The 24,630-nt window shown below is 43.1% G+C and overlaps 1 protein-coding gene across 6 annotated transcripts in view; it reads left to right on the top strand.

Moving 5' to 3' along the window:
- cfap43 (cilia and flagella associated protein 43) overlaps window positions 1-24,630 on the top strand; it is a 145,623-nt gene that overhangs the window by 11,439 nt on the left and 109,554 nt on the right. For all 6 annotated transcript variants that reach the window (XM_043712886.2, XM_087998806.1, XM_087998804.1 and 3 more), the window contains 5 exons: window positions 10,850-11,000; window positions 12,358-12,520; window positions 17,339-17,451; window positions 17,786-17,917; window positions 20,693-20,809. In XM_043712886.2, coding sequence (XP_043568821.2) covers window positions 10,850-11,000; window positions 12,358-12,520; window positions 17,339-17,451; window positions 17,786-17,917; window positions 20,693-20,809 — 676 coding nt within the window. The remainder of the gene's footprint in view (window positions 1-10,849; window positions 11,001-12,357; window positions 12,521-17,338; window positions 17,452-17,785; window positions 17,918-20,692; window positions 20,810-24,630) is intronic.

Genomic DNA, 24,630 nt, shown 5'->3' on the forward strand with positions numbered 1-24,630 from the left:
ATATGTTTCCAAAGGTCCCTCCATGTCAAAAAAAAACATTAAACGATAAACCAAAAAAAGAGCCTTCTTTTGAATACCAATAGTAGGACAGTGCAGAAAGACTTGAGAACTATAGAAAACACAAGGGAAAAAAATTGAAAAGTAGATTAGAGCAACTGAGCAGAGATATAAAAAATCTGGGAAAGTAAAATCGAGAAATCTAAAAAATATTTTCTAAACACATTACATTTGTGGAAGACAGTGACATAGTGGTAATGTTACGAAACAAGTCAGTGGTGGAATTTAAAATTCAACAGCAAATCAGAATTATAAAGCTATCCATCAGTAATGCTGACCATTAGAAACATCATTGATTGTTGCTGAAGTAAGTGCACAGAAGCTGGTATTGCTTCATCAAGTCACCCTTTGTTAGACCACAGCACATAGACTCTGACCAGCTAGCCCAGAGCCAGTCTCTAGACTGAGGAGACTCTCTAACATTCCTGTTTATATCTGTCAGCCAGGTTTCCCTGATTGACTCAGGTTAATAACCTCAATCATAGAGGCCCTCACTCCAATCACCACACCCCTCTCTCACCCCCAAATGTTCCAGGATGTACGCCTGTTCTTTTTCTTGTAGCTTCTCCTGGGATGTTTTTGCCCCAGGTTCAGTTCCTCTGACTCTGACTCGGACATGGGTGGTGTGTACCGGACCATAGCCCCTCTCTTACGATTGGAGCTTTGAGAGAATTTCCTTCTCTTTTCAGGCAGTAACGGTATCGAAACTGGATCCATTTCGGACTCTGAGATTTTATGGACATTAGATGGAGGGTGAGAACTCACAGCTTCTGATAGCATTTCTGGTTTTTCTGATCTGCCCTGTTTGCAAGGGAGCAGCTTTTGTGTGATCCACACATTTCTTCAGGTCCATCTCACCTATCCAAACTTTGTATCTCCCAGCACCTGACCTCATATCAACCTTCAAGGGGAAAGTGAGGACTGCACATGCTGGAGATCAGAGCTGAAAATGTGTTGCTGGAAAGGTGCAGCAGATCAGGCAGCATCCAAGGAGCAGGAGAATCGATGTTTCGGGCATGAGCCCTTCTTCAGGAATGAGGAAAGTGTGTCCAGCAGGCTAAGATAAAAGGTAGGGAGGAGGGACTTGGGGGAGGGGCGTTGGAAATGCGATAGGTGGAAGGAGGTCAAGGTGAGGGTGATAGGCCGGAGTGGGGGTGGGGGCGAAGAGGTCAGGAAGAAGATTGCAGGTTAGGAAGGCAGTGCTGGGTTCGAGGGATTTGACTGAGACAAGGTGGGGGGAGGGGAAATGAGGAAACTGGAGAAATCTGAGTTCATCCCTTGTGGTTGGAGGGTTCTTAGGCAGAAGATGAGGCGCTCTTCCTCCAACCGTCGTGTTGCTATGGTCTGGCAATGGAGGAGTCCAAGGACCTGCATGTCCTTGGTGGAGTGGGATCCATCGTCATTTCCGCCACCTCCAAACAGACACCACCACCAGGGATATATTTCCCTCCCCTCCCCTATCAGCATTCCGAAAAGATCACTCCCTCCGTGACTTCCTCGTCAGGTCCACACCCCCCACCAACCCAACCTCCACTCCCGGCACCTTACCCTGCAAGCGCATGAAATGCAAAACTTGCGCCCACACCTCCCCCCTTACTTCCCTCCAAGGCCCCAAAGGATCCTTCCATATCCACCACAAATTCACCTGCACCTCCACACACATCATTTACTGCATCCGCTGCGCCCGATGTGGCGTCCTCTATATTGGGGAGACAGGCTGCCTACTTGTGGACCGTTTCAGAGAACACCTCTGGGACACCCGGACCAACCAACCCAACCACCACGTGGCTCAACACTTCAACTCCCCCTCCCACTCCACCAAGGACATGCAGTCCTTGGACTCCTCCATCGCCAGACCATAGCAACACGACGGTTGGAGAAAGAGCGCTTCATCTTCCGCCTAGGAACCCTCCAACCACAAGGGATGAACTTGGATTTCTCCAGTTTCCTCATTTCCCCTCCCCCCACCTTGTCTCAGTCAAATGCCTCGAACTCAGCACCGCCTTCCTAACCTGCAATCTTCTTCCTGACCTCTCCGCCCTCACCCCCTCACTCTCACCTTGACCTCCTTCCACCTATCGCATTTCCAACGCCCCTCCCCCAAGTCCCTCCTCCTACCTTTTATCTTAGCCTGCTGGACACACTTTCCTCATTCCTGAAGAAGGGCTCATGCCCAAAACGTCGATTCTCCTGCTCCTTGGATGCTGCCTGACCTGCTGCGCCTTTCCAGCAACACATTTTCAGCTCGAATCAACCTTGCCTTAAACCCATGCAAGGCCATTTCTGTGGTTTTGACACCAAACTTCGTCTCCTGAAGTAAACTGTTACTCTTGAGTAGAAGAGGCTTGTGGTTAGCATTGGCATTCCTGGTGTTGTTTTACCTTTCCTGCCTCAGGTCTGGGAATATCAGTTTTACCTGGTGCAGGTCTTCTCCCCTTTAGCAACTCTGCTGAAGCTTTCCCCATAGTTGTGTGAGAGGTGGTCCTATAATCAAACAGGAATTGGGATTGTTTGGTCTCGGGTGAAGTGATAGGCTGTTTCTTTGAGCCTACCTTGGACGTTTGGACTGCTCTTTGCGCCAGACCATTGGATGATGGATGGTATGGAGCTGTCCGTACATGCCGAATGCCACTGGACTTTAGGAAATACTTGAAATCCCTGCTGGTAAATGACATCCCATTGTCCGTGACCAGTACTTCTGGGAGTCTGTATATTGTGAACAGTATTGCAGATTTTTAACCATCATTCTTGAGTTTGCCGAGTAAATTCTGACCAAGAATATTGAACCGATGAGAGGACTGAGTATAGGGTTATCCCAGCCATTCCCCTGAATGTGGGGGAGATGCTGGCAATAAGTTTTCTCCTTGTTGGCCCTGTGGGCACTGCCCCACCAATGCAGCTAAGATAGCATTCAATCTTGGCTGCCAAACATAACTTCTTGCCAATATTTTCATTTTGGAAACCCCTGGATGATCCTGGAGAAGATCAGCAGGTGGCAGCCTTTACTTGGGACAATCACTCTTTCTCCCCACAGTAATATGCATCCTCTACAGTGATCTAGTCTCACCAAGTCTAGAAAGGTTTCAATTCGGTTTGTGATGGCCCTTTTGCTTCCCCCATCACCATCAGCTGTTTTAGTTTTGCCAAGGCCAGATTGTATTGTATTCACAGTCAGATATTGTCAGCAGTGACCAGAAAGATGTCCAGAAAGTTTGATGGATTCCTCAGGGGAGGCACCACCAGTGGTGTATCTGCCAGTGGGAGCTGGCTCAAGGCACCCCCCGCCTTTTTACCACTTGGCCTCCTGGACGGTGTTCCAACTTGTAATTGTATACACTGAGAATAAAGGCCCCACCACTGAATTCGACCAGAAGCTATGAGTGGCACAGACTTGTCTTGTTTAAGTAATCCTACCAGAGGTTTATGGTCTGTTGCTGTTACAAATTTATGTCTGTCAAGGTATTGGTGGAACTTTCTCACACCAAATATGACTGCCTAACCTTCCTCCTCTATCTGAGCATATTTGCGTTTGGCATCAGCCAAAGTCCAGGCAGCACATACTTTCAGACATTCTTCCCCATTGGGCCACCAATGAGCCAACACTACTCCGATACCATACGGGGAAGCACTGCATGTCTTGTTTGGGATTGTAATTAGCCAAGACTTGAGATGACGACAGCTGCTTTTTCACTTCCCTAAATGCTACTACTTGTCTGTGTAACCATTTCCAAGGCTGACCCATTTTCATCAGCAGTGGTAAGGGTACCAAGATAAAGGCCAGGTTACATATGAACTTTCTGTAATAATTCGCCAGTCCAAGGAAGGACCTAAGCTCTGGTACAGATGTGGGAGCCGGGGCACATTTGAGTGCCCTCACTTTGTATTCCAACAGGCATATCCTGTTTGTGTTGACTCTGTAGCCCAAGGTCTGGAACACATATGTTTCCCTTCTAATGTGTACACCCGCTTGGGAGAAATGTCAAAGCACTATGTCCAAATTCTCTAGGTGCTCGTTCTAGGTCTTCCTGGTTATTACCATGTCATCCAAATAAAAGATTCCTGAAGAAGGGCTCGTGCCCGAAACGTCGATTCTCCTGCTCCTTGGATGCTGCCTGACCTGCTGTGCTTTTCCAGCAACAAATTTTCAGCTCAAATAAAAGGCAACCTGGGTAGACCTTGTAAAATGTTCTCATTTGCTAGAAAAGGGCACAGGATGATATAGCTCAAATGGCAGTCTTGTATATTGATACAAATCCTTAAGGGTATCAATTGTGCCATACTTCTGGGACTTCTCATCTAGTCACAATTGCAGATTTGCTTGTCTCATGGCAAGCTTCGTTAAGGACAGCTTCCTGACAGCTTTGCATATGAATCTTCTATGCAAGGGATTGAGTACTTATCCAGCTTCAAAAACAATTTAGTGTTTACTTAAAATCCCCAGAAAGGCATACAGAGATGTCAGGCTTTGCAATTGGCAAGACTGATGCAGCCACTTCCGCAGACTGTACTGGTTTGATGATTCTTTCACTTTCCAGCCTCTGATTTTTGCCTCTACTTTTGCCTATAAGGCAAATGGCACACAATAGGCCTTGCAGAATTGTAGAATTGCTTCCTGGTCAACATATAAGGTGGCTTACTCCTTTGATAGACCCTAGACCTTCCTGAAAAGCTTATGGGTATTTAATTAGGATTTCACTCAGGCAACCATTTTCTACTTGAAAAATATTGAGCCAACCAAGGGGAATCATTCTCTACCAATTCTGCCCTGTCAAGTTTGGGCCTAAGTCTTTTAATATAGTCCATGGTGACTGCACCAATTGCTTCTCATAGGAGACTGGAACCCACATCGTAGTCTTAATCTGTAATGGTTACCCGGTAAAGGTTCTCAGTCTGTCTGAGGTCCAGCGCAAACCTCAGTGTTGGAATCCAGAGCTTGTAAAAAACTGGTTCTGCAATTGTGGATACAGCTGCACTGATATTGACATCCACTACAACTAGGTAATGATTTAACAAGACATTTATTTTGATTGGTTCTGATTTGGATGTTGCTAAGCAATTTAACTGTTCCAAACCACATGTAGGTGGATGTTCCAGTGTGTATACTGTCCTAGATACTGGCCTATGAATTCTCTTACTCGAGTCAGACCCAATAGGACTCCTTTGCTGTCTCAAGTCATCATACTGGCAGCAACCACAATGCCTTGCCAGCCCAGATTCTAAAGAACATTTTAGCCATTTGTCCGAGTCTTGGCTTTGTTTTGGAATTAGTTGTGGGCTGACCTAGGGTCCTCTGCTCAGGATATGCCCTGTGTAAGGCTCTGTGATTGCCTACACTCAAGCGGTGTTCCCTAAGCTCAGTTGGACGGTTGAGGGTATCCACTTCCATTGGGATACCCGTGGCTCACATTATCCACTTGCTGCATATTCTGATGTCAAACCAGTTGTAGTGCCAATCTGAAGTCCAGTTGGGCTTCAGCCAGAAAGCTAAAATCCTACTTATGAAACTGTCTCTCAGCATCTCATTTGGGTTAACGCAAAGTTATAAACCTCTGCCAGTCATCTTAACCTCATCAAAAATCCCAATACTGATTCCCCTGATTCTCAAACTGCCGAATAAAACTGATAGCACCTCAGAATTAGGGGAGGCTTGGGATTGTAATATTTCTTAACTAAATCCATCAACTTTTGAAAGGTTTTAGTGTCTGATGCCTCAGGAAAGTTAGGCTTCTAATAACCAAAAATGCTGAGTATCCGCAAGCAGTCAGAAGGATTACTTGTTGCTTTTCATTTGCCCCAATGCCATTTGCCTGGAAACAAAAACTGCATTCTTTCTACATATTGGGCCTCGTCTTTGATAGCAGGATCAAATGAGTCAAGCTTCCCAAGCTTGACTCATTTGATGCCAGAAGTGCATATCTCAACTCTAAGAGGACTGTTGTGAGTGAAGTTCCTTCGGGAGTGTGCAGTTTTCATTGGTCACCACTGAAGTAACTGCACAGAAGCTGTTATCCTTTCAGCACGGCACCCTTTATTTACATGTGCACTGTACATGGACTCTTGACTAGCTAGCCCAGAGTCGGTCCCTGGAGTAAGGAAGCTATCTAAGTCTTCTGTTTATACCTGTTAGCCTTGGCCTCCTTGATTGGCCCAAGTTAACAACCCCAAACAAGGGTGTCATAGACAATGAGATCGACCTGGCCTTGGTTCTGGTCACTATACATTGTGCTCACCTTCATCGGCTGGGGTCCCAAGCATGACTCCAGGAGTTCTGCAAGACCACTGCTCTGGGCATAGCGCAGCCAGGAGTTCCCTGCTCCACCCTCGCTGCAGCTGATGCCCCACTGCCATTCCAGGAGCCCACGCATCAGCCCTGCAAAGCCAGGAGACCGCATGCTGCCACCATTGCAGCCTTTCCAGGAGTCAACACATTGAACCTATGAGCCAGGAGCCTTGGCTGACACTGATCCAACCTCCCCATGATGTCAGAAAATGAAGACAATATAAAGAAAAAGAAATCCAGTGAAAAGGAGAGACAGAAAAAGAACGTGGCTAGCCTGGAGCAGACAGGTTCAGCTCAAACACTACCTACTGTGCTGCGCCATTGTTCAAAACTAGAGGGCATATTTTTAAGGTGAGAGGAGAAAGGTTTAAGATGGACCAGAGGGGCAACTTTTTCACTCAGAGGGTGATTTGTGTATGGAATGAACTGTTAGAGGAAAGTGAATATGCAGTCACAACATTTTAAAAAATATTTGGACATGTACATAAATAGAAAAGATTTAGAGGTATGGGCTAAACACAGGCAAATGGGGCTAGTTTGATTTGGGAAAATTGGACCGCATAGAGGAGTTGGACCGAAGGGTCTGTTTCTGTGATATATGACTCTATGACACTAAACAACAGTGATATGAAGACAAACCTTTCTATGCGGAAAGTCATTAGGATCCAGAATGTACTGCCTGATGTTGTGATGGATGCAGGTTTAGCCAAAGCCTTTAAAATTGGGTAATTATCTGAAAGCAAAAGTACAGAGCAAATGGAGAACTGGTAGAGGAATGGTACTAATTAATTTGTTCTTGCAGAGAACGTTCACAGGCACAATGGATTTTGTGTGTTGTAAACACTCTATGATTCAATGATTTGAATTTGAATATGGACAGTATGGTTACCATAGACAATACAGAAATTGCTGGAGAAACCCAGCAAGTCTGGTAGCATGTGGGGACAGAAAACAGAATTCAGGGACCCTTCTTCAGAGTACAGTTCTTTGAATCTTTGAAAAAATCCTCCAGACATGGGAGCTGACTTATAGCCTGAGTATTAAAATGAACCAGCAGCAAGTCTAGTTTCCAACGCAAATATTGGACATATCTAATATCTCTATGCAACTTGATAACTGAACCTGCTTGATTCCATGAAATGTGTTTCAAAGTGCTGCTAAATAAGATATGCATTTCTGGGGGAGAAAATTGAGGCTGTTTTTATATGTAAAATATAAGTAAGTATAGTGAGGCATGGCTGAGAAGAGAAAGGGCTTGACCTATATGCCACATATGAGCAAGTACATGATTTTTGAGGCTGGAAAATGGGATTCTCTGAGATTGTGTGTAGTGATTGGAACCAGGTAGACCTCATTACTATGAGGTTCTTGATCGAGTTTGTTAATCTGGGTCAATCAGGAAAGCATGGACTGACCAAATAAACTAGGTGTTCAGAATCTCCTCAGTTGAGGACCGACTCCAAGCTGGCTGGCCACAACCAGTGTACTGTGCACTAGCGAATGAAGTGTGATTTGGTGACAGGACACCGACTTCTATCCACTTATTTCATTGTGTAAGTGATTTTTTATGCCTTGATTCCTGGTGTTCTAACTCTGAAGGGAGGGATGCACTGATAATCAAGCCCCACAACTCCACAAGCTGTATCCAAAGTCTTATTGAATCACCAAAATTGTCAATTAGATTTTCTTTATTATTATTATCTAGAGCAAAAGACACATTAATCAGGTTTCTCCAATAAACTCAAAAGTAACTTGTTTATTAACAACAAAACTATTCCTTAAACAATTGGCTAAATGGATTATTAACAAAACTACTATATTGATTTAAAATGTATTCTCTTAATCTACCCTGCTACGCACACACAGGCAAGACAACACATCTTTGCCAAGGTATCATCCGGTTTAAAAAATATGCAAAAAAGAAAAGCGACCCTGTAGGAAAAGGTGAAAAGTTATCTTAAAAGTTCAAAGATAGAATGAGTTGACTTCTCGCAATTCCTTTGATATGCTGTTGAAGAAATCTGAATGCTGAGTTACAGAATGATGAAAGATCTTTGGACCATAACTCTGATTTAGATGGGAAACAGGAGTCCTGATGATTAAAACTTTATTATTATTTAAAGTCTTAACTAAAAGGGAAAGCATTTTAGTTGGTTTTATATTAAGGATTTGCTTTTTACTGACATTGAGATAGCACTGCTTCCCCTCACAAGCTATTGCAGAGCTGCCACAACTGCTACATCCAGTGTTCACTGATGAAAGCTACATTCATTCAGAAGCTGTTGCTAGACAACCTTCAGCACTTTTCCAACAGTTTTCCAGTTTATTTGTCCAACAGTTAAGGCATAAAATCTGTCTCTTATTTCTTCTTAAAACCTTTGCTGGATAGTCTTTCCACAAATAAAAGCAGGTCTGGAATTATCTGTGAAGAGAGAAACAGAGTCAAGTCCAATATAACTCTTTTTCAGAGTTGGATGCAGCCAGACCTGCTGAGCTTCTCTACCACTTTCTGTTTTATTCTTTTCACTAAGTCAGTTGACTTTGGTAAGCTGTGCTGAAGGGAGATTTGACAAATGTGTACAAAATTCCAGGAGGTCCTGGAATGGATATGAAGGACTTAATTCCATTAGCAGAGAGATCAACAATGAGGACTAATGGACAAACTAATTGGTAAAGGCATTAAAGTGTAATTGAGAATGTTTTTCATTCAGAAAGTGGAGTAAAGTCTGGACATTACTGCCTGAAAGGTTAATAGATGTATCAACTCTCATTGGCATTTAAGAATTCTTGGATAAATGTTTAAAAATGTTTTAATCTACATGGCAATGGACCAAGAACTGGATTTGGCTCGAACCTGATAGACCGAATCACATTCCCAAAAGTATTTTTGATGTTTCTGATTGGTCAGTGAGTTTATCTTTTTTGCCTCCCCAGTGAGATGGCATGAAGCCAGGTGGGGGGGGGAGGTGGGTATCTTTATTGCAATGCACAAGGCGTCACAACTTTGTGGTCCAGGTTAGAGGGCTGCTTTGTCTCTCTTTGTTTGTAGGTTCTAGTGACACAGGAGGTATGCTGGTAGATAATGGCCAGAAGTTTTAACTTAATAAGCCAAAGCTACAAACCAGTACTTAGTTAAACTACTATTAAAGTGCCTTGAAAATGCTGAGGGAAGAATTTCAATTTATCAACTAAGATGGTGTATTGAAGAAAATTTGTTGAGGAAAAATGGACAAAATATTGAGCAATCCAATACACAGTAAGTGCAGAACCATCAAAATAGTTTAGAAATTCACAGCTCATCAAGAAACCACTCTGGCCATTTTACCTGTGCTCTACCTGAAGGGCAGGATGCAATTGTTCACTCACTGTTCCACAGAGATCCTTAATCCCACTATTCGAGCTGAAACTTTCCAATAACTTTATCACAACTCCCCCGCACAAGTCGGAACCTCATCAGGTTGCATGCCTGTTTTACTCCTTCTACACAACCCAATCTGATTCCATCTGTTCTGTGATGTGCTATCATTTTATAAAGGTTATTTTGTCCTGGGTTTTTTGAAGAGAGGTTGTAAAGGCAGCAGTGCCACAGTGTCGACTGGATCCGGCCTAAGTCAATCATTTAGGAGGCCTTTGTGTTTTTTCTTAAAAAGATGTAACAATGGAAGGGTAGTGGCCAGTTCTCCCAGATCAGTCTTTTAGTATTTTTAGCTGTAGCAGTCACAAACTGTTTGGGTCCCAGAAGAGTTGGAACTTCAGTAAATGATTTCCAACTGTGACCTTCTCTGAAATCTCTTTTTAATGTTGAATGGTACATGAGAATCTGTGTCTGAATTTACCTTTTTGCCAAGAGGTGTGTTTATGGGATATTGCTATATTGAAACAGTTAATTAGTAGTAGGTACTATATCTATTAATTGGATAAGTTTTCCAATAGTAAGTTATTCTAAATTCCTCTTTCTTTTGTTTGTATTTTAACTATAGTGTCTAAATATTGTGTTTTGCTCAACATCACATGGTTTTACCAGTTGCATCACATCTGGAACACCCAATTCACATCTACCTTTAAAATAAGAAAATGTTAAGGTCTACGCTACCTTCTTAAAATATTTTAAGGGGGTCTGGTCTGGTTCATAATAGTTCCCACTGGAAACATTATGTCGAAATGAACTCCATATATATTTTCCCCTGGAAGTCAGTGCAAGAGTTCCTGTGATTCAGCTGGTAGCTTTTCCTAGACAGATGTTGATTTCGCACATAGACCCAGGTCTCTGCCATTGGCAGTAGTAGAAGAAGTGTAACTTGTACAATCTGAAAAGAACCTGGTTTGACGATACTGCAGATAATGATAATGCAACTAAACTGTAATATGTTAAAACAAAATAAAAGCACTTGAAGAGAAGTAAAAGCTAAATTAACATTTAATTAGATAGATTGAAGATAGTTATCAATGTGAAAAGATGTTGAGTAGATCAGGGTAGCTCAGTCTCCAAAAGTTTGCTATTTTTCTCTGCAGAGATGTAAAGCTCCCTGCAGAAGATGGAACTCCAGTAGTTTCAGAGGATGTTGGGATTGGTCCTGACAGCAGTGCTTTAACTTACTATGGCCCAAAGATGTTAATATCAGCCCAGGCAGGTCTTGTGGGAGACTTGGCCAATACATTTGTGGTAAGTTGCAATGGATGTTTGTTCAATATCTTGTGCATCAGAGCTCAACGCGAGCCACACATTGTTCAATGTTAATAGAACCTCACAGCACAGTTGACCTATCATTCCTGTATCAGCTCTTTCAAAGAGCAATCTAATTAATCAAACTTGCCACACAGCTTTTACCATAACCTCACAGCTCTTTCCTGATGCATATTTTTGAGCAAATGTTATCTCCTTTTAAACAGAGCTTGGAAACTAGCTGTTTTTCCTTTCCCAAGCCGATGTGCTGTCTCTGACACCCAGTGCCCAGGTACTCTCAGCCTAGTAAGAGTCATAAACGTAGCAACTGCTCTAAGCTGAACAATCCCTAAGGCACAGCAACCAAGAACATGCCCAGTTTGATACCAACTGAGTGTTGAATAATACTTTGAGATCACATATATGTGTATTTTGAGACATGATGTGTGGTGAGTGGAGTGTGCTTCGGAGGATATACAGTTGCCAATGCTCTACACCACAAAGGTTTCTCTGCCTTTGAGCAGAATCTTCTTGAGACATTAAGGATTCTTGCCTTCTGCCTATAGAGCCTTTCCCATGGAAGGCCTGCTAAAAAAAATACAAGCTAATCAGGCAGTGGCAAGGCTGCAGGTAGGTGGGTGGACATTTCCCTGGAATCAAGACCCTGAGGATGGATGACCCACTCTTCTGAAAGGTACTAGCCAGTCAGAAACTGGTAGCTGTATACTTAGCAGCATCAGGGAGGAGGAGGTTGTGGCTGCTTCCAGAAGAGCAAAATTCCAGGATTGCAGAGGGTACAGGATAGTTCAGTGACATGGGGGAGGAGAAAGAGGGAAAGGTCGGGGAGTTGGGTTCTTGGATGCATATTTACAGACAATGATGTAGGGGGATTAGAAACAAGGGCTGGGATATAGCTCCTCAGTGGGCAGTGAGAAGCAGGATGGAAATAAAGAGCAGGAAGTGAGATTGGGAGGGAGATGATATTGAACAGACAGATGCCTCAGCTGCTTGGTGAGGAGACCTCTTCCTGTTCTGCTGTGGTCCATTTCCAATGCTAACCTGATCCTAACCCCAAACCCAAGCCTATTCCCTAGACTGAACTGTAACTTAAATCTCAAACCTAATCCCAATCCCAATATTCATTCTATCACTCACCTAACCTCAGATGTAATCTTAAAATATATCCTTTTATTCAGAATATAATGTGCTGCAGTACATGCTTCTGAGAAAAAAAACATATCGGATATTTGGTTTTCATCACAAAGCATGAGTCAGTTTACATGTAATGGAAGTATCTCATTATATGTAATATATACAATACATATCTTTTCTCTTTTACATTTCCCCTTTCCTGAAGCCAAGGGAACTAAAGAAAACTTTGGTTCAGCCCATATCTGTCTGCTGGACCCCAATCTCTGATTTGTACGTGGGCTGTAACACAGGACAACTTTTACTGGTAGATGCTGAGTTACATAGAGCTGTTGTATTGGCTACTCCGTTTAATGAACAGTTGTCCACAGGTAAGAAGTTTAGTCTAAGTATTGTCTGAAACTGAGATTTTGACTTTGAATGAGGAGATAAGGAGAATGAGCTTTGAAGTGAATCTTGCATCTGATAGTTGGTAAATGGAATAGAATGTGGGAAATTGTGAATTATCCACTTGATCATAAGAATAGGAAAACAAAACTTAATATACATGAATCTTTTAACTGTTAATGTTCAGAGAACATATTAAGTACACAAAATTAGCATGCAAGTACAGAAAGTAATTAGAAAGTAATTATTGCAAAGGGCTTGGTGTACAAGAACAAAGAAATCTTGCTGCACTTGTGTAGGATTTTGCGGAGATTATACCCTGAATACTGTGTGCAGTTTTGGACTTCATATTTAACAAAGAATATACTTGCTTTACAGATGATACACTGAAGGATCATTAGATTAGATCCTGGAGATCTGAACACTGAGAAGTGATCTCATATAACATCCTGTAGGGTCTTGGCTGGAGAATCTAGAACACAAATACCTAGTCACAGGATATCTTTGTAACCACTCTTGGGATGTGGGTGTCATTGGCTGAGTCCCTGTATATTGGCCAGTCTTATTTCCCCTTGAGAAAGTAGTGGTGAGCCACCTTCTTGAACCGTTGCAGTCCAGATACTGTAAGTAGACACACAATGCCAGTGGGGAGAGAATTCCAGGATCTTGATCTAATGACACTGAAGGAATGCTCAGGATAGTGAGTGGATTGGAGGGAAACGTTTGGTGTTCCTATGTATCTGCTGTCCTTCTCCTTTTAGATAGAAGTGACCAAGTGTTTGTGAAATGCTGTCAAAGGAGTTTTGGTGAATTTCTGCAGTAACCTTCTATGTGGTACAAACTACTACTACTGAGAGTTGGTGATGGGGGTAGTGGATATTTGTGGATGTGGTGCCTATCAAGAAGCCTGCTTTGCCCTGGATGGTGTCAAGCTACTTGAGTATTGTTGGAGTTGCACTCGACCAGGCAATTGGGGAGTATGCCATCATACTCCTGACTTGAGCCTTTCTGTTTGGTGGTAACTCCCAGGATGTTGATAGTGGGATATTCAGTGATGGTAACACCATTGAATGTCAAGGGATGAAAACAGAATTCAGCAGTTCTAGCACCATCTGTGGAAAGAAAACAGAGTGTGCCTTAGCAGTCCCCTTAGCAGCCAACTTCCTCTAATCTGGAGGTCAAAGATATATGTTCAAAGCTCTGGATAAAGGGGAAAGGATTTGCCCAATGCCATTCTCATTCTGATGGCCACCTTTGTATGTGCCTGTATCAAGGTGTGCATAGTCCTTTAGTATGTAAACACCAAATGCCACCACATACTGAGGTTCTACATGTCCCTGGTGTTGTGAAGGATGATTGGCCTTGTCACTACAGAATGCTCCAAACAGTTGGACCATTCCATATTACCTGTCCCTCATGGCAAAATTTACAAAGAGAAAAATGTTTTATCACAAGTCAGAGTCGCCAGAATAAGTGGTAAATGTGGGTACAATTACAACATTTAAAAGACATTGGACAGGTACGTGAATAGGAAAGTTTTAGAGGAATATGGACCAAACGCAGACAAATGGGAGTAGTTCACTTTAAGAAATGAGGTGAGCATGGATGAGTTGGGCAAAAGGACCTGTTTCTCTGCTGTATGACTCTATGAGCAAGATAGATCTCATGGAATACAGGGAGAACTAGCCATTTGGGTACAAAACTGGCTTAAAGGTAGAAGACAGAGGGTGGTGGTGGAGGGTTGTTTTTCAGGCTAGGGGCCTGTGACCAGTGGAGTGCCACAAGGATCCACTACTGGATCCACTACTTTTCATTATTTATATAAATGATTTGGTGTAGTGGACAGCTTAGAAGGTTACTTCAGATTAGAACGGGATCTTGATCAGATGGGCCAATGGGCTGAGAAGTGGCAGATGGAGTTTAATTTAGATAAATGTGACGTCCTGCATTTTGGGAAAGCAAATCTTAGCAGGACTTATACAGTTAATGATGAGGTCTGAGGGTGTGTTGCTGAACAAAGAGACCTTGGAGTACAGGTTCATAGTTCCTTGAAAGTGGAGTCGCAGGTAGATAGGATAGTGAAGAAGGCATTTGGTATGCTTTCCTTTAATGGTCAGAGTATTGAGTACAGGAACTGGGAGGTCATGTTGCGGCTGTACAGGACATTGATTAGGCCACTGTTGGGATATACTGTGCAATTCTGGTCTCCTTCCTATCGGAAAGATGTTGTGAAACTTGAAAGGGTTCAGAAAAGATTTACAAGGATTTTGCCAGGGTTGGAGGATTTGAGCTAAAGAGAGAGGTTGAATAGTCCAAGGCTGTTTTCCCTGGAGTGTCGGAGGCTGAGGAGTGACCTTACAGAGGTTTATAAAATCACGAGGGGCAAGGATAGGATAAATAGACAAAGTTTTTTCCCTGAGGTGGGGGAGTCCAGAACTTGAGGGCATAGGTTTAGGGTGAGAGGGGAAAGATATAAAAGAGACCTAAGGAGCAACTTTTTCACACAGAGGGTAGTACGTGTATGGAATGAGCTGCCAGAGGATGTGCTGGAGCAAGTACAATTGCAACAGTTAAAAGGCATTTGGATGGGTATATGAATAGGAGGGGTTTGGAGGGATATGGGCCGGGTGCTGGCAGGTGGGACTAGATTGGGTTGGGATATCTGGTTGGCATAGACAAGTTGGACTGAAGGGTCTGTTTCCATGTTGTACATCTCTATGACTCAATGATCTGTTAGTAACTAGGAAAAGTTAGCATTTATACTGAAGCTGAAGTGAAGGGATGTGGGTCAAGGGGAGATGTGAGTGGATAGGTGGAGATGGAGCCCAGAGAGAGAAACAGAGACAGAGAGATGAAAGGGTAGAGAAACAAGGAGATAAAGAATAGCAGACTAGGACCAAAGAAAAGCTGACTAAGAAATAATCAAGGCTGAGAGTGAGAAAATGGGTTACCTGTACTGAATGCAATCCATATAATGTGATTATAGGCTAAGGAGTATGTGGGAATGGGTGACTGTGCTAAAAGCAATCTATGTCATAACAGGAATTCTCTCCCCACTGGCATTGTGGGTCTACTTACAGTATATGGACTGCAGCGGTTCAAGAAGGTGACTCACCACTACCTTCTCAAGGGCAACCAAGGCTGGGCAATATATAGGGACCCAGCCAATGACACCAACATCCCTTGAGTGAATAAAAAGATATCTTGTGGCTAGATATTTGTGTTCTAAATTCTCCAGCCAGGAGAAACACATTACATTTAAGACACTACAGAAATGTTGCCCAGGAAACATTTTTGTAGATAGAGCATAGGTATTCTGTGTTCCATCTCCACCTACCTGCTCACCTCTCCCCTAACCCCATTCTGCAACTTTGGTTTAAATGCCATTTTTTCCTAGCTACTAACAGTTCTGAAGAGTCACCAGACTTGAAAAGGTAACTCTGCTTTCTTCCCACACAGGATGCCAGGCCTGCTGAGTTTTGGCAGCAATTTCTGTTTTTGTTTCAGATCTCCAGCATCAAGAGTCCTTTGTTTTACTCAAATGCCAAGGGGCAATAGTTAAATTCTCTTTTGTTTTCTCATTGCCTGGCATTTGTGTGTCATGAATTTATTTGCCACTTTTTTTGTCCAAGCCTGGATATTGTTCAGGTCTTGCTGCATTCAAATATGGACTGCTTCTGTATCTGAGGAGTCATGAATGGTGCTGAGCATTGTCCAATCATTGGCAAATATCCCCACGTTTGACCTAATGATGGAAAGAAGGTCATTTATGAAGCTGCTGAAGATGGTCAGGCCTAGGACACAATCATGAGGAACTTAAGACTTCTTGTGGCACAGTGATTGTGTCCCTAGTGTTCAAGTCTCAACTACTCCAGAGGTGTGTCATTACATCTCTGAACAGGTCAATCAGAAAATATCAGTCCTGAGAAACTTTTGAAAATATGTCATGGAGCCAGATGATTGACCTCCCACATCAACCATCTTTCTTTGTGTCAGGTATAACTCCAACCAATCCCCTGATTCCAACTGACTCCAGTTTTTTTTGCTTGGGCTCCTTGATGCCATGCTCAGTTAAATCAGCTTAAGGGGCTTGGTCCACACCTCTTTCTTATTTTTACGTTCAGACAGCAGGAAGACCTGACAGTTGAGGGATCTAAGTATGTTCAATTCATCTAAAAATACTTTCTTTGAGGTAGTGCTGAGGTATTTGTCAAACAACCTTGGGTCATCACCTGCACCTGGTTGAAAGTAAACATTCTAACACTCTGGAATAATGAAAAATGGTCAAGGTGAAAATCTAAACTAAAGCAGGACATTCTGGGAATAGACAGCTGCTCTGTTTACATCCGTGAATAGACAGTTTGCTGTTTCAATCATAGATACAGCAATGTATTTACAATGAGGCTCTCATAGCTAACAGGTATGGCACGCAATGTTTGAAATGCATTATTTATTGTTTGACAAAATATGATAACCATATTGTGCTGAGCCAGGTCCCACAATCTGAAATGAGATGCATAATCAGTCAACTAGTTCTTTTCGGGGTGTTAATTGAGAGAAAATTGTTTGCACCATTAAGAAATACTCCAAATAGCAATCTGTGTTTTTCAAGTCTGTCTAAGTCACTGGGACCAGCAAGGATTTCTGTTTAATGTCTCACCTGGAATTCAGATGGAGATATGTTATTGGGTGAATAGTCTTTCTCTGTGCACATATTGGGCTTACTTTGCAATTTAGGAGCAGCTTTTATTATCCCACTATGCTAATTAACATAATCTTGTGTAATTGTTCCTTTTGTCTAGGCAGTTTGAAAAATATGTCATCCAATCTTACTATGAGTGTCTATCCAGAGCTAAAGCCATGTGCAGTGAAAACCCTCGCGCTCAACAAAAAGGGACTATATACAGCAGGATTGGTACTTGTTTCTGAATAATATAATTTATCAAGAACAAAAGGCAGCAAAAGACAGTCCAAAATGAACTGTGCCCACTACATTCAATATCAGGGAAGGGTTAAATTTTGCATTTATGATTGGGTTGATTCAAGTTATTTTTTGGGGACTGGGTTGGCATGTGTGCATGAGTGTCATTGATCATGTGCATAGTTTCTTATATATATTGTTTCTTATATTTATTAGTCTTACGTGAAATTATGAATATACCTGAATGTATTTCTGTGCCTGTGCATGTGTGAAACATCCATGAAACCTGTGTCTGTATGTTGCTAACTGACTGCTATTTATTTCCCAGGATGGAATTCTCTACTGTATCAAGGTGACACCCCATAAAGTGGAGATTGAGGAATGCTTTTCAGTAGGAACGCCAATTAGGAATATCGCATTCTCAGTAGATTTTGAATCACTGCTTGTTGCTACAGAAACGGTAAAATCGATCATTTCAGGCTATGCTGAGCTCTCAGACTGCAAACACACACCAGCTGGATTACTCTCACATATTATTAAAGATTTGTGCATTACAAATATAACCTTTTAGCATTTTCTTCCTACTTGATTTCAAAAGAGAACATAATTTTTTTGGTTAATACTGACCTGTAACTTGCGATCTATTATGTTATGTTTTGATTAGTTCAGTTTTACTTTCTTCTTCTTGATGAAGTTCACAGTGATGCCAGCAACTTGAACTCCAGCCCTGCACTCCTAATATACAAAGGAAACAAAGAGTTCAATTATTTCCCTCTTTCCACATCACTCCATGTGGACTATGATGCTGTGGGCTACCACACTGCAGCAGGAGTGACTTTTGAACTGAAGCACTGTTGATGTGAAGCTGGTTGTTGGGCCAAATGACCTTCTATTGTGCTGAATTATTAACTAATGCCCTGCACTTCCCACTACACCTCCTCCCTGCAACCCCTACCCCTTCTCCTACTTCCTTTACCATTCTGTCAGCCCCCTACCAGACCCTGCCTATTATCTTTTTCCCCATCCTCTGTACTAGTTGACTGCCCTATAGTTACTGTTTTTTTATATCTCCTTCCCTGTTTGAACAAATGTGTCGTATTAGCAGTTTTCCAATCCTTTGAGACTTTTCTAGAACCTAAGGATTCTTGGAAGATTGCTGCCAGTGCATCCACTGCCTCTGTAGCTATTCCCTTTAAAGCCCTAGAATGCCAACTATTAAATTCAGGGAACCTATCCCCATTAGTTTCCCTAGTAGTTTTTCTCTAGTGATAGCTATTGTATTTATTTCCTCACCAATGATCACCCACCCCCCTGCCTTAGTCTTTTCATTAGTTAGAATGTTTGGAATACCAATAGTGTCCTCTACCATGAAACCAATGAAAATACTTTATTCAATTCCTCTGCCATTTCCTGGTTCCCCAATATTATTTTCCCAATCTCACTCTCTTTGACCTCTCTCTTTCTTTGCATTTGTTTAAAAAGCTCTTACTGTCTATTCTTATACTACATGCCATTTTGTTCTCATGGTTTATTTTCTTTATTATTTTTGATGTGGAGGCGCCAGTCTTGGTTAGGGGTGGACAAAGTTGAAAATCACACAACCTCCAGTTAGAGGCCAACAGGTTTGTTTCAAAGTACAAGCTTTTACCCAAATAAACCTGTTGGACTACAACCTGGTGTTGTGTGATTTTGAACTTTATTATTTTTGGGTCATCTTTTGTTGTATTTTAAAACTTTCCTAATCTTCCGGTTTACCTTTTTTTTCAAATAACGTCTTTTTTTCTTTCAATTTGACACTATCTTCAACTTCCTTTGTTAACCATGGTCAGTTTACCTACTTCCTTCTTCCTAACTGGAATATATCTTTTGTTGTGAGACCTGGGCTATTTTCTTAAATATCTGCCAATTTTCCTCAACTGTCTTTTCTGCTGAATTCCTTTCACAGTCCACTCCTGTTCGCTCCTCATCTTTATGTAATTGCCCTCATTTAAGTTTTTAATATTGTCGTTTCCCACTTTTCCTTCTACACCCTTCATCATCTCTTCCATCCCCATCTTTTCCGCAACCCAATCTCCTCTCAGTATATCCCTTCTTCCCCTTTTCATTACATCCTCCCTTAACCCTTTTCCAACCCCATGCTCGCCTTCTCCTCACTCTTCCCCATGTCATCACCCTTTCTCCTCCATCTCCCTTGTCCTTCCCCCACCTGCATTCCTTGACCCACTCTTCCCCTCATCCAACACCTTCCTATCTCCTCCCATTCCCTGTCTTCCTCAGCATCTCACTCTCCTCATCCCTCTATATCTATTGTCACAAAACTAGTTTCTTTTTTCTAAAAGCTGTTCCTTTTCTCAAGGATACTATGTCTTTGGTTTTTTTCAGAGGGGTAATAAACTGCTCTCGGTGCCAATTAGACTGGTTTGGTACAGAGATTAAAGGGTATTGAGAGGCATTTTTATTTATATGTAAACAAATGAGACTTCAGGCCATAGTGGTCATGTTTTAGACGTGATCTGTATAATGAAAGGGGGAGTGGTCAACTCTCGAGCTGAGCAGTTTAGTTCAGTCCAGAACTATTTGGGAGTTCAACAGTGAGCTGTGTGGAAACAAGCTCTTTGTCTCTCTCTCTCTCTCACTCTCTCTCTCTGCCCTTCTAATTTCAACCTGTAAGCATCTGTTCCATTTTTCAACTGTGTTTCAATAGTGTTTGCTTATTGGGACTGTTGTGTATATTCGGAACAGCATAATTAAGTCTAGTTTGGATAGACTGAGTTCTGTAGGGATTCTTTATTCTGTTCTTTGTGTTTCATTATGTAATTTTGTGAATAAACTTTTGTCTGTTTTAAAACCTGGTAGTCAACCTCACTAACTTAATCCAGGTAATTTTCACTATACATTAACCAAAACAAATTGCAAAGTTATGGTCTGTGCTGCCTGCTTGAGAATGTTTTAAGTGGTCTGGCCTAGTCCATAACACCATCCACTGCATGCCTTCCACATCTTTCCTCCCCGTCCTGTCCCAAATCCCTCTTGTCTGTCCTCCCCGCCTTCACTGCTCTGTAAATGTAAATTGTTGCCATAATGATTTAGAGTTATGAAGTGAAAAAACAGTACCAGTTCGTGAATAATGGCAAACAGAGAGGCTGGTTATGGTGAGCTCTGGTAATGATGATTTAACCATTTTAGGTTTTGGAATACAAGGGAAAAGTACATTTTGTTTTCCTTTTCCTCTCAGGGTTCAATGCATATTTACAAGCCATCAGAGCCAGACAAGGTGACCACAGTCTTAGACATACACAGTGGGGACTACGTATCAGCAGCTCTGCTGGGGACAGGGAAACAATACTGTGTGGTAAGATTAAAAGTAACAAAACTAAAAACGTCAACTCCCTGTTACTGTATTAGATCATTTCAATGTTTCTTTAACCAAGATAGAGAATATGGGAACTGGGAGATTATACTGGAACTAGTTTGTCCTCAGCTGGAGTGTTGCTTACAGTTCTGGTCACCAGAATTTTGGAAATTGGAGGACCTTTAAAACTGAGTCCTTTACTATTCCATATTTAGTATTTACTGTGTAGCATTAGACCTCATTTAATTGTGTTACAGTAGTAACTAGTCTGCTATAAATGTAAGCAAAAGATTTATTAGGTGCTGCACCACCTCATTAACAATGCAGTGTTTTGGAAGTAAGAAATCTTTGTAATTGAAGAAATGAAAAGTAACCTTAAAATGTAAATGGGCAAGGGAACAGTGGCCATCCTGCCATTGTGAATAGCTGCTCATGGTCATTGATTGACAGGGATAAGACACAGGGATGGACCTCTGTGTTTCTACATCCTCAGAAGAATTCATGTGCTCAACAAACATTTTTTTCTATTGGACATAAAAGAATATAAGTTAAGCAAACGTTCATGTACTTACTCCAATACATGGGTTTCCTCGAACATTCCAGAACCTTCTCCTGGCCTCTGGAACTGTTTGGACACCATTAGCCACTTGGCTGATCCTTCCACGACCACCAGGGCGAATGATGATGTCACTTCTCCCCCCGCCGCTGCCTCACAGACTGCAGCCACTGCTGACCATACTACCTTCGCGATCGCCATCCACTCAACTACCTCTGCAACTACTGGGAAGACCACCGTTGCCCCGACCCCCACAGGATCCACCACCACCGCTAGATTCACCACCCGGCACAGTGACAATACCTGCTGTGCATGCCACTTCCACCCCCACAGTTGTCGCCACCCCAGCCACTTCTGCCCCTAAAGACACCACTCACCTGGACACTGAAGACTCTATCGCTGACATCACTTCTGCCAGCAGTGACATCACCATCGAGAACCAGACTGAAACAGCGCCGTTGTCACGTGTGATGTCACTTTTGCACCTGTGGACACTGCTGTTAGCCCCACTTCCACCCCTTTGTGAGTGTCACTTCCATTGGTGACATCATCCCTGACCCTATAATCATGCCCACTCAAATGACTGTCTCCGTCCCCACCTCCAGCTCCAGCCCCACCCCAGGTCCCAACCAGTATCCTTCCACTGACACCCTCATCCGCCTGGCTGAACTGGTCCTCACCCTCAACAACGTCTCCTTCCAATACTCCCACTTCCTCCAGACAAAAAGGGTAGCCATGAACACCCTCATGGGACCCAGCTATGCCTGCCTCTTTGTCAGGTACATGGAATAGTCCATCATCTGCAGTTACACCGGCACCACCCCCCCACCTGTTCCTCCACTAAATCAATGACTGTATGAGTGCCACCTCGTACTCCCATGAGAATGTTGAACAGTTCATCAACTTTACCAACACCTTCCACCCCAATTTCAAGTTCACCTGGACCATCTCAGACATCTCCCTCCCCTTCCTGGACCTCTCCATCATTGTCTCCGGTGACCAACTAACCACAGACATCTACTACAAACCCACTGACTCCCACAGGTACCTAGACTACACCTCCTCCCACCCTACTTCCTGTAAAAATGCCATTCCTTATTCCCAATTCCTCAGCCTCTGCCACATCTGTTCCCAGAATGACCAATTCCACCTTAGAAAGTCCTAGATGGCCTCCTTCTTCCAAGATCACAACATCCCTTCCCAGTGGTTGATGATGCCCTCCAGTGCATCTCCTCCACTTCATGCACTGCCCCTCCCAATGCAACAAGGACAGAAACTCCCCCCCGGTCCTTATCTGCCACCTCACTAACCTCCGTATACGTAGCATCATCCTCTGCCACTTCCGCCACCTCAAAACGGACCCCACCACCGAACTTATATTTCCTTCCCCACCCCTCAGCCTTCTGGAGAGACCATTCCCTCTGTGACTCCCTCTTCAGGTCCACACCCCCCACCGGCCCACACCCTACTCCTGGCACCTTTCCCTGCCACCGCAGGAAGTGCAAAACCTGTGCCACACCACTCCCCTCACCTCTATCCAAGGCCCCAAGGGATCCTTCCACATCCATTAGAAATTTACCTGTACCTCTACCAATATCATCCTACTGTATCCGTTGCACCTTGCACATCAGGGAGACAGGACACCTTCTTGTGGATCATTTCAGAGAACCTCTCTGGGACACCCGCACCTACCAACCCCACTGCCCCTTGGCTGAACATCTCAACTCCCCTTCCCACTCCGTCAAGGACATGCAGATGCTGGGCCTCCTCCACCACCAAACCGTCACCACCCGAAGCCTGGAGGAAGAACGCCTCATATTCCGCCTTGGGACCCCACAACTACACGGGATAAATGTGGATTTCAACAGCTTCCTCATTTCCCCTCCCATATTATCCCAGTCTTAAGCCTCCAACTAGGCACCGCCCTTATGACCTGACCATCACCTTTCCAATCTATCTGCTCCACCCCCCCCCCCCCCCCCCCCCAATCTATCACCTTCTCCCTCACTTTCATCCACCTGTTCCTTTCTCAGCTACCTCCCCCAACCACACTCACCCTCCCATTTATCTCTCAGCCCTCGGCCCATAAGCCTCATTCCTGATGAAGGCTTATGCCTGAAAAGTCGATTCACCTGCTCCTAGGATGCTGCCTGACCTGCTGTGCTTTTCCAGCAACACAATCTCGACAGGGATAAGATAGGTGATTGACACTGCATTAATTGCAATGTCGAAAATAAGGATATTAACAGGATTGGTGGGGAGAGAAGGAAACTTTAAGATCAAAAGACCATGCGAATAGGAATGGGAGTAGCCAGTTGGTCCCTCGAGCATATTCCATTATCCTATGATCATGGTTGATCCAACATTTCTCACATCCACTTTCCTGTGTTTTCCCTGTAACCTTGGATACCTCTACCGATCAAGATCTATCTATCTCAAGCTTAAATACAGACAAGGATTCTGTCCCACAACTATCTGTGGCAAAGAGTTCCAAAGACTCTCAGAGAGAAGAAATTCCTCCCAATCTCAGTCTTAAATTGGCATCCCTTTAAAATCCGAGACAATATTGCCTGGTTCTGGACTCACCCACGAGGGAAAACATTCTGTCAGCATTTACCCTGTCAAGCTCCTTAAGAATCCTGTATGTTTCAATGAAATCACCTCTAATTCATGCAAACTCCAAACTGTTTAGCCTTTACTCAAAATGCAATCCCTTCATACTAGGAATGGTGCTCGTAAACTTTCTCTGAACTGCCTCCAATGAAAATATATCTTTCCTTCAATAGGGGACCAAAACTGCTTACAATACTGCAGATGAGGTCTCTCTTGTACAGTCGGGGCAGTAAACTGCACATATAATGTCATTGATGTACAAGAGAGAGGTGTAAGAGTGGACTCCAGCAGTTTGAGCCCAGGCCACTTTATCTGCCAAGCCACACTTACATCAGTTCAAAGGCTGGCAAGGTGAAGATTGAAGAGTGTGTAGCCTGTGGGTTTGAAGAGGTGGGAGTATGGTGGGATGTTTGGGAAGGTTACAGCAAATGAAGATAGGCAGTATAATACTCTGGTTTCTCCTCACCCCAAGGACACTTAGAAGTACTGCTTCCTTCCTGATGGATTTCACTGAGGAGATCTGTACCATAGGCAGTCCACTCAAACAGTGGTTAAAATATCATTCAGGACTGCATGGCATCTCAGCGGACCTATATATATCTGTTAATGAGCGTCCTTTGTGTCTTAGACAGAGACCTTAGGCTTTTTAAAA

The sequence above is a fragment of the Chiloscyllium plagiosum genome, unplaced genomic scaffold (genome assembly GCF_037043375.1).
Source record: "Chiloscyllium plagiosum isolate Xiang-an unplaced genomic scaffold, Cpla_swu_hap1 HiC_scaffold_22, whole genome shotgun sequence".
Classification (NCBI taxonomy): domain Eukaryota; kingdom Metazoa; phylum Chordata; class Chondrichthyes; order Orectolobiformes; family Hemiscylliidae; genus Chiloscyllium; species Chiloscyllium plagiosum.